This window comes from Motacilla alba, chromosome Z (genome assembly GCF_015832195.1).
Source record: "Motacilla alba alba isolate MOTALB_02 chromosome Z, Motacilla_alba_V1.0_pri, whole genome shotgun sequence".
Classification (NCBI taxonomy): domain Eukaryota; kingdom Metazoa; phylum Chordata; class Aves; order Passeriformes; family Motacillidae; genus Motacilla; species Motacilla alba.
In genome coordinates, this window is record NC_052046.1 from 18547051 (window position 1) to 18565977 (window position 18927).

The 18927-nt window shown below is 37.0% G+C and overlaps 1 protein-coding gene across 12 annotated transcripts in view; it reads right to left on the bottom strand.

Moving 5' to 3' along the window:
• Positions 1-18927, bottom strand: part of PDE4D (phosphodiesterase 4D) — a 530024-nt gene that overhangs the window by 14849 nt on the left and 496248 nt on the right. The window contains exon 1 of one of the 12 annotated variants that reach the window (XM_038123337.1): positions 5388-17202. The exons of the other annotated variants lie outside the window; for them this stretch is intronic. Within the exon in view, the coding sequence (XP_037979265.1) occupies positions 5388-5435 (48 nt within the window). The 5' untranslated portion in view covers positions 5436-17202. Of the gene's footprint in view, positions 1-5387; positions 17203-18927 lie in introns of those variants that run through there. 12 annotated transcript variants of the gene reach the window in all.

Consider the following 18927-nt stretch of genomic DNA (forward strand, 5'->3'; position numbering starts at 1 on the left):
GACTGGTCCAAAAATACCAAGGCCCATCTTTAAACTTTTAAACACTTAACACACTTAAGTCATGCTTACACACTTTTTCTTCTGTTCCCATAAAAGTTGATAAACTTTAATATATAAGGCAAAAACTTATGATGCCATAGAAGATGCCATCGAATAGCTTGTCTCCGAATGGCAACCAGAAACTGCAGCTTCAAATTAAATACTGAGTATAGGAATATTAATAAAATGTTAGGAGTTGACAAAACCACATTAACTTCCAGGCATGTCATCAGTTTATTCATTACTACTTCAATATTCTCTCTTCCTTAATTTGATTAGCTAGTTCACTGGATCATAACTGCAATAGAGCCTCATCTCCCTGGTTGTTTCCTAATAAACACTTCTACTTGGTGTCGCTGTTTTGCTGCAGAAAAACACTAATTGTGTCATGTTCCACACTCTGGAAAAAAAGACAGTGTAGCTACCACTGGCATGTACTCTTCAGGATGTCTTCTTAAAGGTTTTCCAGCTTTGAAAGAGGAACAAATTAGTATTTGCAAGTACCTGACACAGGAAATAGGAAGGATTTTTTTTCCCTCAAATAATAAATTTAACTGCAGGGACTGGGTAGAGAGGTTTGTTATTGCATACTGGGAATCATCTTATGGAATTTATAGAGCATATATTCTCTAAGAATTTTCAGCTCAGTATTTGTTGTATGAATATCCACAGCGAATGGAAGGTACATAACATTCTTTTCTGGTGCTACGTTCCCCACTAGTCTGATGCAAACCCTAATATTCCCACGTCCCACCACCCCACAAGTCAGTAGAACATAAAAACTCAACCATCTGCATGAGAACTGCAGAATAGTCTGTGTTACAGCTGAACAAGGGTGTAAAGTGAAACAAGTCCTTCGGCCTCTGCAAGGCCCTCCTGCTGAGAGCAAATTCAATTGGAGATGCCTTTGGCTTTGAAGAACTGTAGCTGCACAATTTCCCCATACTCTTTCACATGTTGCTGACGCCACAGGGCCAAAACTTTAATTGCCATGAAAACTTCTGGGCTAAGCAGGAGTTTAGAGATCTGTTTTGATTTTTCTAATTATCTGACAAAGCCTTACAAACATCATTGCCATTGAATCAGATGAAGCTGAAGACCATATGCAGACAGCAGTTGCTGATGCAGAACAATAATGCTCTTTGAGAACATTAAAAAAATCAAACATGAGAGACAAACAGCAATCAAGATATTAATGAAATTTTTTGTTTATACTCTGTTTCACTGTATCTGTACATTTCTCAGTCCGCTTATGTTTCATAACCTGCCTTCTGAGGAAAAAAAAATCCTTTTTCTAAGAAAAAAGCAATCAAAACAGCAAAACCAAATTTAAGCCTATTATTTTTTCCCAATTTTACCTATTTCTCAAAGATTTAATTTGGGCCCAAGTGCAACCATACGTAATAACACATCTTACACAGCTCTTCACAATTACTTCATAAGGAAAGTTTGCCTCTCACATGGCTCCCACAAGCTCTTATTGCCAACCAGAGAAGTTGGTTGCATCTGTGAGCCAACAATGTTTTATTTATCCAAGAAACACCCCAAAGTGCTTGAAACTTATTTAGAATCCACAATCTCATAATTTGGCCTCCTGCAAATAACATGTTGCATGTTATGTTCAAAACAAGCCTAAAAGTACATAAAACCACCTTGTTCCTAACAGCAGTAAATATTAAAGATGATATTTTGAATAAGAATTTTAAAAATCTGAATGCCATATACTTTCCAAATTCAAGAAAATAAATCATAGAGATCAAAATTCTCATTATTAATAAACATTTAAACCATACAATTTAATTATGTTATGTGAGCTCAGCATGGGGAGGAAGCAGAGGTTTTTGGCTGATCTATGCATATATTGTATTTTTCTCAGAAAGAAAGATTTTCACACATCTGACTAGGCATTGTTAGGTTGGAAAAATGACACATACATCCCTTTGGAATACAACAATCCTTTACTACATCCTTAGAAAATCACCCTAAAAATAAACTGGCAATAAAATTCCCACTAAGTCAATTAAACAGTTCTTCACTGCCAAATACTAATGTCAGAGCAATGGAGCCATAAGCGCTTTTCTAAAAAGTATCCTGAAAATATTTCCTTAAGCATAATTTTCAAAATTTCATTTGTTTCTATTTATTTTAGATTTTAATCTCAGCTGGGGTCAGGGGTATGTGGGGAATAAGGAGGAGCAAAGCTCTCAACACAAATACAAGCAGAGCATTCAAACAACATTAAAAATATCTCTAAAGTGAAAGAATAGATGCGCACCTTTATCTCCCCTTACACACCCATGTAATACATGAGAATATAGGTACATACTTTAATGATAAAATGATAATGAACTGAGAACGATTTCCTTAATTATTTAAGTTCCCAAGAAGAGGTTTGTAGTTTAGGTCTTTCTGGGCTAAAGCCCAACGTGTGCACATCTCTGTATCTATATTACTGCTGTCAGCCTAGGATAAGCATAAATGGAGGAGTTTTTTTGAAAAATAAGATTCTTTTCTGATGTCAGCAAAGACACAGAAAAACAGAGACGAACTTTTGGAGTAACCATATTCCCAGACAGCAACCAGAGCATTGGTACATTTTTTGGAAGAATTTGAACATATGTTAGAAAGAATCACGACCTCTAAGATCCAAATAGAGTTGATTTATGGCCATGAACAAGTCTGGACCACACGCTTTAAATATATATGGGTTATTGTTTACACTTTAGAAGATTTTACAAATTTTGTGTAAAGTTCTTGGCTCAGTAACGAAGAGCTTAAGTAAAGAAGCAGCCAGCAGCTAGTTGTGTCAACAGGAAGCACACAGAACCACTTTTGCTGTAGACTCCCTGCAGCAGCAGGGTCTCTTCCCTGTAGGCATTCTGCTCCTGTAGAGAAACCTGCTGCACCCCAGGGACTCTAAAGAGGCTGCCTCCAGCACAGCCTTTGGCACCAATACTGAAGGTGAAACATGGCCCAAAAAGCCCAGTCCTGCCTGGCCTTCAGTTTGAACATTTATCATGCTCCAAGTCCAGAGGAGGCTGAAATAAAAATGCTAAAAGTGATAGGAGACTCTCATAGCACTAGCTCCCAAATCCACGGGGCAAAGATCCCAGTATCAGCCTTTGTGGCTGCTTCTTTTCTAGGTAAAGTTTCTCAAAGCTTAGAAGAAATAGAATATATGTATGGAACATACTACTAATACTTGGAACATTCCACTTACATGACTATGTTTTGTTTCTGAAATGCCTACCAATGTTATTTTTAGAATATGCTTGTGTCTCAAAATGAATAAACTATTATTATATTACTAGATTTGAAAAGCTTGTATTCTACAATATAACAAGGAATTTTAAATAAGTCAGCCTTACAAATTAACATAAGGCTTCTGTCTGTACTGCTTATTGATGCAGAACTATCTTTGATTTTAGCAGCTTTCTACATACATAAACAGCATTCTTAATAGCTAAAGGTTTGTATTGGAAGCCCATGGGTTTAATTAGTATCAAGGCCAGGCACTGTTTTTTTAAAATAAGCTACAGAAAGGCAGATATCTCTAAGGCTGTCATTATGGTAGTGGTGTTCATTTTTTTCAGTAAAAGATACTCAACAAAAATCAGGGGTAAACATTCCCATTTTCCAAAATATAATTGACAGGACATAAAGTACAGCCTGAAGCACACAGAAGTACGTATATAATAAGGGACAGAAACATATATAGTGTTATATCTTATATTACAAACAAAAAGATACATCTTATATCTTATATTACAATCTGAGAATAAGGTATTTCAATCTTCAGAATTTCATAAATGCTCTATATAACTGTTTGGAATGTCACAAAAAACAGAAAGTCTTTGCTTCTTCTCACATTTTTTCTCTCAAAAAGCACTGTAATAAAATTGTGCTCAAGGACAACTTAGCTTCTTAACTAAAATCATCGTCTGTAGACAGTATAGGACACTCTCTATACAAAGAACATTTTTTCCCCATGTGTACTCAATTACACCATGGCCTCTGCTAAACTTCAATTAGAAAAAAGAAGTCTATGAATTCTAAAGGCTAAACAGTAAGAGTGAACTTTAATTTTTTTTAACTGGTGATTGAATTTTTCTGATTTAGCAAGAGGAACATTAACAACAGCTGCCTAGAAATGCAGGAAATACTTTCTAATAAATTACAATAAATTACCTTTAGCTGAAATGCAAAGTTATTTCACCTTATTGTTTTGGCATACAAGGAAGTAATCTACCTAGGTAGCATAATGGGATGAATTTCTTCACAGACTGATCAAAATCCTTGATAATATATTGTACCAAGTCAGCATTAGCTGAAAATGCTCATAATTGGACATAATCAAGCTTTGCACTTAGATTTTAAAAGGCATACATCTATTGTAAAAGTAGGTATTAATAAAAGAAATTCAATTGTTCAAATATAATGCTTGTGCTATTTTTAGTCATTTAATTCAACATATGCTTTATTTAGTTCAGGAGAAATCAGAATTTCTTTAAAGCAGAATGATTTGGTACACTTATTGTATGTCAAGCACAGGATAATTTTTTTTTACACACTCGATAACAATTATAAAAGTATACAAGCAGCAGCATTTTTCTTAAGCACAAACGTAATTTTTTAGGGATAAACCAAACCTCAGATGTGGTTTTCTATTAAGCAGATTCCAGTTCTGTGTGTTGACAGGCATACTGATTTAACTCCTTAATGCAAAACTTTTCCATAAAAGAGATAAAGCTTATTTCATTCCATTTTCTAGCAGTATTGCTATTTCAAGCCAGTTCACACTGCCCCACATAACAACATAGATCAGAATTAAAATATGGCAATTTCCAATGTTTTCATCAATAAGCTGTCACACTCACAGAGGCTACCAAAAACGCTGTTGAAACACAGTGTTCATAATTTCACCTTTCTTCAGCTATTAAAACCAGTACGAGTCATGCATCCACCCATTATCCTCAGCTTCTTTACTCACGCTCTCGTCTATTGTATAGTATCTCTGTTTGAGATAATTGGAGTTTTTAAAACCTTTTAGTGACTAGAAATATAGTTTTGTAGCAACCTTTTTCTGAAAGAACACAAAACTGTTCTGAATTTCAATGGCTTTACATTTGGTCTAATAATTCACTGAAGTAATATTATTTTAAAAGTCCCAGCACAGTTTCTAAGAAAGACTATACTGTGAAGTTCATTCTTCTTGCTGAACAAAGGCTGTTTGATTTTCCACTTCAAATTATTCATAATCATATCACCCACAAATCCTCACACTATCCCGTGATCATGCAATCATGCACCATACATCAAAGTTCTTAAAACATAAAACAAAATCCTACCTTTATGTAGCCCCAAGAAACTGAGAGTAAATAGTTTGCCTCAGGCATTTTTGATTTTTTCTATACTACCAATCTAAGCTATCAGTTCTTTGCTATGTGACACTGCAAAAGACTTCCAAGAATAAAGATTCCGTCTTCCCTCTCCTAATTCTTTTTGCTGGTCTTCAGGTTCTCAGCAACTGTGTGCTCAGGAGGCATACTGAAATGAAATCCAACCGTGTGGTCTTCCGATTGTATAAATGCCATTTGTGAAAATCCAAGCATTCAGAGGCAACGTTGAAGACACATATTGTACGAGCTGAAGAAATTTCTGAAGAGCTAGGGATATGCATATTTCCTGAACACCAGGATTTAATGAATAATGTATGTCAAGATGCTCAGCTGCTCAAAGACTTGCTCTATCAACAGCTACCAAATAAGGACCTGAAGAGGAAGCCACAGACAGTGGCAGCGATCCCTCCCATAGAGCCATACTAACAGCCAATAGTGTGTCACCCTAAAAGATATAAATCCGCAGGGCTGGTATCATGATGTACGGTAATTTCTCATTGGCTGATTCCAGGGACTCTCCTGGGCATGGGATATTTCTTTTTTTCTTTTTTTTCTTTTTTTTCCCCTGACAGCAAATGCTCTTTCTTAATGGCATCCCTGCCTACAGCATTCACATGCCATTCAAAAATAATTGGGCTAAAGTCTCGTCACTTCAGCAGCATTTACCAGTTTTCAATGGACACACCATTCAAGCAGTCAAAAATTAGTATTGTGCACACATCTGTCTGGATTGCCTAGTGGGTTTATTTTTTCATATGGAAGAAAAATACATTGTGAGGTGTTTTTTATGGGGGAGAAACCCAACATAAATAGATCTATCTCATTTCTTGAGTAGTTTATGATGTATTTAAACAATGAAAATTTTCTGGCTTTTATGCCATGTACATTAAAAACTGATCTACCTCAGACTATTGGGCCAGGCTGCTAATGTGTTTTTATTTAAAGAGATAAACGCAGTTACTATTAAGCTAAAGCAAGTCATGTGTCTTACAATTCCCAGTAAATGTTAAACTTCCATGGAGATGTAAGAAGTGAGATAATAAGAGTCCTCAAATTCTCACTGTATTTATTCAACTTTTGCTCTTTCTGCCTCAGCAGATTACAGCAATACATCATTGAAAAAAAGAAGGGATTGATTGAAAGTGGAGTGTGTCAGTGAGCTGACTCAAGCATTAAATAAAAGATCTCACCATCTGCCACTCAGAGACCAAAACTTGAAAGGAGGAATACATTATGCCCACGGCAGGGGGGGTTGGAACTAGATGATCTTTAAAGTCTCTTCCAACCCAAGCCATTCCATGGTTCTCTGATTATCTTGCTCCACTCTGTGCAAGGCACATGCACTACTGCAGCAAATTTCTGAGTCTTTGTTGTGTCAAAAGAGTGACAATGGGCAAATGCCTAAGAACAAGCAGAATGAGGTGCAGCATTCAGCCTAATCCCACTCTGCTGATTCACTGGAAGATGCTGACTGAGAATGGTCATAAGAGAGGTTTTGGCTGAAGTAGTCAGCAACACTAAGTGCTTCAAAAAGAATTGAACTTGTAAAGATCAATAGGGCAAAATATGGTATGAACAAATCTCTTCCTTACAGCAGAGAAACCTAGAGCAGTATGACAACTGGATACAATCAACAGATCATCAGTACTTAAAGTATTTTCATATGAAAGGCATACTGTTTGCCTTTAAATAGATAATATAAAACATTTCTGACAGATTTTAATATTCACAGTTATACTCGGTCTGAATTGATGAAGCTAGATGTATATTAAGTTTTGAAAACAGATCTGGGGGTCCTAGACATTCAGCAAGACATTAAAGAAGTCAAAAGGAACTTTTAGAAAATATTTCTCCTGATTCTTCCAGCTCAACTTCATAATGCTGAATATAAAGATTCTCAACATCTGTGATTCATTGTCTTCCTATCGTCCAAAAGAGAGCACTGCTGCCACCTACCCAGCATCAACACAGAACTGGAAAAATGACGCCTTTCTTCAGCAGGCAATTTCAAGCATGACTTAGAAAATGGTAAAATAACTTCTGTCTACTTTAGGAATGAAGCATGTGGGTATGAAATTTTGGTTGCAATAGGTTGTATGAGAAGACAGGAGAAAGTCAAGTCTTAAATATTTTTTCTTACTTTGCTACTAAAGGCTGCTTCCTCATGAAATATTAATAACTCTTCCCAAAGAACTGTTCCCAAAAGAACTTGATTCAGATAAGAAATATTTTAAATGGCTGGTATGTAAATTACACCAGCTGTTAAGCATGCATTAAAAAATCATCAATTTTTTTTTCTTCCCGATTAACGTATGAGACAAAGATACATCTATAAGAATTACTGAGTTACAGTTGGTAGAATTTATTGAAGAATGGTGTTTATCAAATTATCAGCTGGGTCATTTTGTTATATAAACAGGAAAAAACATTTCCCTCCAATGTAAATATACATTACATCAATTCACTCTAGCTCCATATTAACTATACTGATAATAGGCAATTACACCTCATATACACTGCTTATTACTGACTTGTATTATTTTTTCAAGACTCATAGTCTCAACCTCATAAAATTAATGATTGCTGTAATAGAATTTAATTGTATGACTTCACTGATTTAGAAAGCATGCCCCCTGACTTTGGCAACATGACCTTAGATGTGGAGAGTCATGAAATTCACACCAGCTCTTAATTACAAGAATAGTTTTGGTTGATTTTCCTCCTGAATTCCCAGGTTACAATCATTGAATAACTAGCTTTAGAGGAGGTTATGGTGGATAGATGAGTGCATGGCAAATAGCTGCCACTAACTAAATACCTAGAAGAATTCAAGATAAGAAAAACAAAATTTAGAGATTCTTGTTTTTTATACAAATATACATCCATGAAGATAAAACATGGGGGAGGAAGAACATAATGACATTTTATACAATGGTTCCAATCAATCAAAGTATATGGAAATGGGAAAGGTGTAATTTAAAATTACAGTAAGTGAGTAATAAATTTGTTTTTTTTTTTATGAGCACTGTTATGTGTTTTGAAAAAATCAAGACAATGACCTTGAAAGACTCAAAGATGATGAAGTCCCTTAACACCCTTAGCAAATGTTAGCTATTATTCAATCAATGATTCTGGACAATTTTCTCCAAAGAAGTCATAAAAAGAGGTGGCGGGGATCCCAGGAGCGGCAAAGTTCAGTTTTAGCATACTTTTAAAGACTTTAAAAATGTTAATTTGTGCTACTTAAAATTCCCAAGCTGGATGGATAGGTATGTTCAGACCACTTCATGATACCCCAGTCCTGGGTACAATGGCAGAAAAGCTGATATGCACATATTCCATGTTTTTGCTCGATAAGGAAGTGAGACATAAAAGTGTAATTAATGCCAGTCAGTATCAGTTATGTGTTTGAACATGTAATATTCTTGTACTCTCACAGAGCATTTGATTTATAACTGTAAAATATTCTGCACCACTCCCAATGTTGAGAGAAGGCACATTGAGTGGGCTAAGATTCTGACTATAGACTCATTCCTAATGGTCATAAACAGGCTGTCTTCATCTAACAGGACTGTTTTAAGTAAGGTCTTGCATGACTTGAAACTGTTTTATGTTACTAAATTTCTTTGTTGATGATCTGCAATTATGTCACTACCGTTAAGATTTCCAGTGTGAAAATTTCCTGAGAACAGAAACAACTGGGAGGAGGAATGGTTCATGGGATAAACTGAGTATGTGAAAGTCACCACCAGCAGCCTCACTTGTTTAAAATATTGGCATCATTAATGTAAACTACAGTTCGGGGAATTTAAGGGGAAAACTACATACAGTTCAGGGAATTTAATGTCTGCAAGGACACCATCAATAAGGAACATGGTTCACAACTAGGTAAACTACACTGAAGAAAGCAGGAACCCTGAAGAGTATGTAAAGTCACAACAGGGAATTTCATAATGATATTGTCACCCCCAAAAATCTGTGTCTTCTGTGACTAAATAAAAAGAGAGGCTCTAAGCCTCTTATTCTGGCAACACACGTAATTGAACAGTGCACACAGCTTTAGCGTATCTTTTCCTAATTTCTATTATGTACATTGTGTAGGAAAAACAACTTGCAAATATTATTATTGTGACAGACAAAATCTTCTGTAATAAAAGAAAAAACTCAGTCTATTTAACTTATAAGACCACACCTACTGTGGAAAATCACAGAAATAAGAAAACACAGCACACCAGACCTGATCCTCTAGCACCAAAGAAGCATCAAGAAGCAACGGAAGGCAGCTGAAACTGCTTCAAACCAACTGGGCTGAAACCAACACACACTACAAGATGACATAGGGAAGGTCAGTGGTACCCTGGGTGTAGTAGGAAGAACATTGCCAGCAGGTCACAGTAGGTGATCCTGCCTGTCTACTCAGCCCCTCACCTGGAGTGCTGTGTCCAGTTCTGGGCTCCTCAGGACAACAGAGACATGGGACTCCTGGAACAAGTCCAGAAGAGGGAAACAAAGATGATTTGGGGGCTGGAGCATCTCTTTTACAATGAAAGATTGAAGGAGCTGTGCACATTCAGCTTCAAGAAGAAACGACTTGAGAGGGAACCTCATCAATGTATACAATAACTGAAGAGAGGATGTTAAAAGGATGGACCAGGCTCTTCTCAGTGGTGCCGAGCTAGAGTACAAGAGACAATGGCAGACACAGATGCACAGAAAGTTCCCCCTGAACATGAGGAAGAACCTTACTATGTGGGTGACTGCACTGGAATAGATTGCCGGAGAGGCTGTGTAGTCTCCCTCACTGGACATATTCAAGCACCATCTGGACTCAATCCCATGCAATGCATTCCAGGATGGTCCTGCTTGAGCAAGAAGGTGGGACCAGATGACCCACTGGGGTCACTTTCAACCTTATTCTCTGATTCTGTGATTCAGTTGCAGTACTTTTATGAACCGTCACATTATTTACTAACCACTTACCACCTTGGCCTTTCCTACTACAGATAAGTGATGGGTAATACAAAAATGTACTTAGCTTTGAGAGAAGAGCAGTGCTCTCAAATGCAACCCCTTGGATTGACTATGAAACTGCACTAAGAACATTTTCAGAGATGTCTGAGCATCACTTCTGAATACAAGTGTGCTGGATGTAGTGCATCTTGTCTACTAAGCAGCAAAAAGTAAAGCAAATAAGTAGATATCTAAGCATATCACCAGTTTCAGTTTTCAAGGTTGTATGCATTACAAACAAGAACAGATAGCCTGAAGAAATCCCAGAAGCCAAATGAAGAGCATTTGAAAACATGAAAAAACAAGGCCTGTGGCAGGTGATTAGAACTAGATAATCTTTAAGATCCTTTCCAACCCAAAAATTTCTATTCTATGATTTCTATTCTATGATTCTATGATTTTTAGACTGACCTTCACACATCAGAGAACAGCAATAATCACCCATGTCAAATCCAGCTCCTACTCGTCACAAACACAGCACTGTTTTTACAACATTAGCCAGCTCTATCTGTGAGTTGTGCTAGTATGTACACCACCAAAGCTTCCCCACAAAGTGGAGAGTCTACTCAGTGCTGGAAGACCACAGCAGAAAAGAATGGTCATTTCATCCAGCAAGCAAGAGCATGTGGATGGATTCACCCAAAACCCAGCCAGACTAGAGGAAGCAGCAACAGCCAGAGACAAGAAAACTACTGAAAAGAAAAGAAAACTACAAGAAAACTACAGCAACCTCACCAAAATTCTCTGGGTTCCACATAAGAATCCAGGCTAGGAGAGAAACTATAGGATTTAAGTAAAAAGTCCCAAACAATTAGTAATTTTACAAATATGAGAAGTGGTTTCAACTGTGGCAACCAGCTGCCACACAATAAGTGAGCTGCAGGGACAGAGACAAAGCTGGGTCTCATGCTGATATCTAAAAGAGATGAACTTCACTGGTGGCTGAGAACTGATGACCAAAAGTAGAACATATCTCCAGTTCTTTTGAAGAAAGTTTTAAGTGTGCTAACTGCAGCATGATTATACTGCTTTAAAAAGGTTTTCTTGGAAGGGTTTGGCCTGTCATAATTACATTTGTTAAAATTATGGAATAGCCTACGCAGTATCATTTTTCAGGTATTTTTCTTTGGAATATATAATTCTTATGCATAAAATACGATAATTTTATGTTGCTAAACAAACTGAGATGATGATGTTCCTTTGAACTATTTTAGGGGAAGTATGTAGTAAAACCCAGGAGCAAAGGTGTTTAATAAAGAGTAAGGCTCCCTTATTATTTTAAATTTAACAAAAAAAAAACAAAAAAAAAAACATTCTGATAAGAAATGTAATTCCGTGTTTGTATTTACTGCCCTCTAGTGATAATAAAAGCATTAGCTATGAATATGTATGAATATGTAGGAACAGGAAGCTTTTTTCAGATCATAAATGTCACAATGTGGTTCACTAATTTTCAACCCTACCAGAGCAGGGTCTTTACAGGTATTATCTACAGCAGCAGCATTTTCAATAGACACTCGTGAGCAATTGCACAGGCAACAGAAACAACACCTATTTCAACTCTTATTTTGGGGACCACTGTCAATCCTTTAAGACACAATATATCCTATCATTCTCTTGAAAGTTTTCCACATAATGACAGAGTACATATGTATGTAATAGTCTCTAAAAAACACCCCACACTATATGGAGTTTAATTTCAACAAATCTTAAATCTTTTTACAATATTCTGCTATGTACTTATTTTCCCCTGAATATGATCCAATCAAAACTATGTAAATTACAGAGAAGCTACTGTTAAAAGCTAATTTAGATCAGAGAAAGGTTGACCAAGGTGTGACAACAGCTGCAGTTATGACAGCAGGTTTGAGGAGACAGAAAGCAGTAACAAATAGTTCAGGTGGTAATTGCTCTGACAGAATACTGGCAACTGACTTATCAATGACCCTAAAAATGCAGAATTGTATGAAAATCTTATTTCTATTTTTTTTATGTAGATGCACCCTGCAAGTAAATAAGCACCCTGTAGGTATTTACCATAGCATAGCCATGAAAGAAGTTTATACCCACATAACACATTTTTGCAGATAGCTATATCTAGAAAAAGTGCAAAGAGGTGTAATACTTAATTCAGAGAGCTGCAATGGCACACTTATCCTAAGACTGATACAGCTATACCAGTACAAACTAAGTTTTACAAGGATTCCTATTTCATACAGAAAGCTGGTTTGCTGTGTAAGAACAAGCCTCAGTTTTTTACAGGTATTGCTGGATTAATCTTACTTCTCCTGTAACATGGCATTCTTATTTTAACAATGTGCTCCTACTGCAGACCTTGCCAAAGTCAAGCTTTAATAGTTCATCAGAAATACTGCTGAATGGTTGTAATTTCATGCTAAAAGAAATTAGTTTTTCATCCATTTTTGTACAGCTGTAAAAGAAAAAAAAATTCCACAGACAAAACCAGAGATTTGTGGAATATGAAGTGATTACTAACACTGCAACAAGCCCAATACAGCTCTGATAAACATGCCTTAGCAAATGCCCACAAATCACACACTGTAGATACCAACATTTTGAAAGCAAACTGCATGTTGTTTCATGCAATTTTGTTGGTTCACACTCCAGTTCTTATTAAACCATGGCTATTGTAATTCTTATGAAGGTGCATATGATAGCATCATTGTTCTTTCAAGGAATAAAAGATAATTCTCATTTCAACGTGTCCTTCACACCTTTCATTCAATTATTTAGTTATATGCTAGAAATATGCGCCACACCTATAGAGATTCACAAAATAATGAACATCTATTCATCTGGAACAAGAGAAACAACTAGTCTCACCCATTACACCTTGTCTCATGCACATAGGGAAACAACAAAATTTCATGCTTGTTTTTCTGTGTAAGTGAGCATTTCACCTGAATGCCTCTAGGTCAAATTAAGCAATCAATCACAAAACCCAAGTGGCTTCCAGTCCCACATTCAGGCATACTGTGAAGCTGGGTTTATGGCTCCACATGAGGGAGATGGAGACATGATAACATAACCAGGCCAAAGGCAGCTCTGTAGTTTCCTAAACAGCACGTTTATTACCTCTATGACTTAAATCCCTCTTACAAGAAGTCTCAGTATTTGCATGAGGCAGCTTGTGGTACGTTTCCTTGCCTATAGATACCAGTGATTTGCCTCTCGTGCTACACACCGACACCGAGTGCCTTTAGGGTCTCTGCTTCTCGCGCAGCGGTAACAGTGCACGCTGGGTGCTGCTGCCTTCCCATCATGCCGACCGGCTCTGCTCCACTGCCTGGTGCTCAGTTCATCAGCCATGGATGAGCTCACACACAGCCAGGGCTTAGCAGGTTCAGACCAGGCCATGCTGGGAGACGTTGGCCAAGTGCTGATAAGGGCAAGCAACACACCCACTCCTGACGGTGAACACTCCTCCCTGTCCCAAGTCACTATGTCCGCTTTTGAGGTTCTTCCACGAATGCAGACCTGCATCACTCCATCCCAAGAGGGTTTTGCTCCTTCCTACTCCACAATGTAGGTTGTTGTGAGACAGAGGTATTAACCCAGAACCATTCTTGTGCTGCAAGGTTCAAACTTCACCAGCTCAGAGTCCACAGGCTACAGCCAGAAGCCCTTCCAAATACAGCCATTTTTGCACCAGGTTTTAGCTAAGAGAGCTACAACTCACACAACCCCTACACCTATTAGTCTTCAACACAGTTATCACAACAGTAGAAATTTTGTAAGAGTCCTCTCACCTGCATGAATTTATCTTCTTTTTGTGAAACTAATCTAACACCAAAGCAAGCACCACGAGTATCTCAAGTCACACATTTGAGTGTAAACATACACATTTCTCATTAACATTGTAGAAATGGATTTCAGGTGAGAGGCACTGCAGGGGTCGTTTTTCAATATTTTTGTATTATTCACAACTGACTGTCCAAATGTAGAAAATGCTTTTATGCTAATTTTTCTACAAGAATTAGTGCTGCTCCTGAGAAACCTCAGTTTGACAATAAATCCATATTTCCAAGTAAACAGTTTGACAGTTAAATAAATATTTTCTTTTAAAATACTCCAATGTGGCTTGTATTTAGAAGTTTCTACTATGTACTGTAACACCATATAGTAAACCGCTTTTGCTAACACTGCTTTTATGCATGGTTTAAAATCAGTTACTATTTTGTACTTAACAATCACTAAAAGTACATTCATAACAAATTAACATTAGATTTGATAACTTAGTTCACTTATGAACTTACGTAGCACAGAAAAGCTTAAAGAAAACTTCATTTCAAATTAAAAACCTCTGCTTAACCAATGATAACCCATAAATAATCACTTCTTTTCTGAACACAAAACTAATGAATCTTGTCATTCATACAAAATTTGAAGTGAAAAGTAGATTAAAAAACATGAAAGTAACATCGAATACTGAAAACTATTAGGCTCCACTGACTGAAATACAACATTAGATTGAGCTACATTCTCTGATGGACTTGCAATATGGATACAAAATGCACAGACATTATTCAAGTAAAAGATTTTCTATTAATCTTTCATTATTATTAGGTATTTTAACAGGAATCAATGCATTTTTTATATTTCAGTCCTCTTAGACAGATACTCTTATGTCTCTATAAAAATCATCCCTAATTTGAAAAACATCTTAAAATCACACAAAACCAATAAGAGCTAAATAGGTATGGCATCATCATCTTTGGCTCATTTTTTTCTTTGCTAAAAAAAAACCTGGGAAACTTTGTCTGCTTTTTTGCCCATTTACATACAATATTTGGAGCAGCTCAAAATGCTCTGAGCAACACATGAAACACCAGAATGACCTTGGCAGATGCAGAAAGATACCAGCCTATCCAATTACATGCGTACACATGCAGAAGACCACTTTTGCCCTGACAAGGATAGAAATGTTAAAAATGCTCACAGTCTGTGTCTAAATAAGCTTTCTCCAGTCCTCCACAGAAGCTCTGCATAATAGCTGATTCTATCAAAGCTCTTTATCAAAGTGACAACAATGACAAATAAAACCAGCTTTGGGCTCCATTCCCAGCCTGATGAAATAAATGTAAAGACTCTCACTAGCTCCAGCTAGTTGAATTCACACGAAGTGTTCAAATGTCCCAGACAACAGGAGTGATGCTCTGTATGTCAGTCCAGCCCACTCCTGTCCAATACCCTCTTATGTTCAATCTCCAAACCAGAGAAAAAAACCTGAAACTTTGTAACAAATGCAGTTCATCCATGCAGGACTGTAAAGTTAGCCAGGAGTTTATGTCTCATCAAAGGTGAATTCCATTCAAAATGAGATGCAATATTTGATACCTTCAGTGAATATTTAATTTTCATAGTCACTTTACATGACTGATATGCCTATATTTTTAATTACTTCTTAATCTACTGCTACACATGTAAAAATCATAATCCTAGCTTTTAAAAACAAAATGTTTCTCATTTTTAGACTGTTTTCTCTGTGCATTAGGTAGTGAGAATTACCAATATTACCCAGTCTAGTGTATGCACAACACATACTTTTCCTGACTAAAATGAGGATTTGCCTTGGCTATTGTCTAATACACCACTATATTACTCACCTCAGATTAAAATATAAGTTCCTAATACCAGTTAAAGTCCCAGGTCTTGATTAGAAAATTTTTTGAGAGAAAAAGGACTATGAAGCAAAGCAGTGTGATTTATCCAAGTCTGAAAACAGACTTCTCAAAGACCCCTGGTAGTCTGGTAGAAGAAGTACAAATCAAAATGGATCTTATTCCTTCCAGTGGTGCTACCTATGAGTCCATCAGCAACTATCAGCAGACACAGCACAGGTCAGTGTGACTCTCACCATTCAACAAAATTATGCGCAACAACCAAAGGTGAGACATCACTGCTGGGCAGGATGTGGGGATGAAAAGAGATGCTGAAGAACATAAAGATTTGTATACAGCATGCTATTTCACAATAGTCAAGGCATGGTAGAAGGGAAGAAAGAAAGAAAACAAACAAAAAAAACCATTATAACTCTTCCCTCAGGAGTAATTAAGGCACAGTTTCCTACTTAGTCACACGATTGAAACGACAGGTTGTAATAAGATTTAAAACTCAACATCTGTCCTCTCATTCTGCCTCTGATCAGTAAGGCAGCTTTAGTTTTCTACAACTGGGACATTTTTCAAGCTCTGATAACAATTTCAAGAACAAACCAAAACTGCCTACGTACAGCAGCATGCTTTTATTTCCACCACATCTATACAATCTAAAAGACACATGAGCACAGGAATAGTATCTAGCTGAAAAGACAAAACACCACAACATAGTTATCAAACTATTTTTCTTCCTACAGATTTATTTTATTCCAACAGAACAGTTTTATTTTGTATTATCATTCCTATAACTTATCTATTTTCCACAGGCCTGGGAAAAAAGATCAAATTACGGATGTATATTCCTGACCACAAAAAAAAAAAAAATTGTTTCCGCTTCCAAATGCCAAGATTTGTCTTTGCACAAATTTTTAGAGCACTTTATAATCTCGTATTTAAAATTTAGCTGCTGCATTTTTAAAATAGATGTATGTACAGAAAGCTGTGCTAGAACTGCCAAGCTCTGACTATGTATCAAAAACTTCTTCATCCTGAAACCTTTTCAGCAACAACCAAAAAGAGCTGCAGAAAATCCATCCCAGCTAGAAGATGCACATCAGTTTTTACTGATGATAAGAAAGGGGGGGTGGGGGGGGGTGTGGGGGTTGGAACTACTAAATTTCAAAATGCAATCTTACCTGGGTCCAATATTCAGGCATGCAAAACTTTAGCCATGCTTCAGAGTACAGGAAAAATACAGTAATTTTACTGAGAAATCTGGATGTTGGGCTTTAAAGTTTATAGTTTATCTGTAGCCAAACAGATATTCAGCGATTTGTAAAAGAATTCATCACATTAACACCTCTAGGACTGAACATACTTACAAGTTCTCCACCTGAGACTTCCATTGCAAGCAAAAAAATAAATAATTTAAAGGCATTCTCACAGATTTAATTTCATTTTCTTTGGTTTTTTTAAAGCTGTTTTCCTGCAAGCAGTGTATAACAGAAAGTCTCTGACACACGTACACACACAATAGTTTTGCAAAAGCATCAAGGATATTTCTTGCTGAGACACCACAACCTACATTTGCTAAAAAATGGCACCCTCATCTCTGCTTGTTGCTTTGGCCACAGCATAGGTCAGGCTTGCACTTTTTCCCCCAGACCTGTTGGTTTAGGACAGGCCCAGGCACTTCCTATCATGGTGCCTGGATCAGCAGGGCGAACATTCACAGCAGCAGCAGTAGCAGGAGCCGGCACCCTCTGCCGAGGAGATCAGCAAGCAGCAGAGGGCAGAAATGCAGAGGAATCGGAGCACTCTTCCTGCAACACCAAACATAAGGTCTGCTTCGACACGCGTCACATCTCAAGCAAAAAATGCATCCGGATTAGCCTGCAGAAGTACTTTTAAGCTCCAGTTCTCAGTGGCAGCAGAAGCTGAACAGGGGCTAAGGCTAAGAGGGAAGAATCCCCGATAACTACAGATATAGAAAGCAAAATAAAAAACCTTGCATTTTGCGAGGTCTCAAGTATCTCTTGGTCCCCCTGGTTGTGAGATGCTGCTATTGAACCTCAAAGAAGTAAGCAGTTTAATTCAAATAACAAGAGTTCAGTAAAGAAACATCCTTACAAACATGCTCATAATTAACCTTCAAATATAATTATTTTATTCATTCATTTCAGCTACCAAACTGAAAACATTGTTTCATGTGTAGTTGTAGAGGAAGTCCCTTTGTGCATGGAGAAAGCACAGCTGAAGCCAAAGTGCTGGAGACTCTCATACTACCCATGCATAATTTTTAAGACATCAGGGTGTCCCCACTGTGCAGGAGGTAACAAATTCACCAATGCCACTATTGTGGCCACAAAGCTTACCAACAGTAGTCAAGAATAACACTACTGCTGACATTCTAACAACATCAGCCACATGTAAAGCCAGCAGCAGTACACCAACAAAACCATGTGCAGAAGCAAAGAGCAATTTTATTTATTTTTTTAAGTTATCAAATCACTAAAAATACAAATTCAAATGTTCCTTGTATTTGTCCTTACTTATCACAGTGCCAATAAAGTTTAGCAAACATATCAACTACTCAAAACATGTAAAGAAAGTCTGTTTTCTAGTCTGTCTTGGCAATTTTTCTTTAAAACATACTTGAAGATGCTCAGGTCCACAGTGTCTATCCAGCAGCCGGCTTTTTATTTTTTTTCTATTCCACAGACTGTTTTCTACTCCATTAGTGAAAGAGCACTATCCTGCTATTTCTTTTTTTTTTTACTCTAAGCTCTACTGTGCCATCTATTCATTAGAGCTGCGCTACTTTTCCCATGTACCAGGGATAAAGTTTGTAGAAATACTGC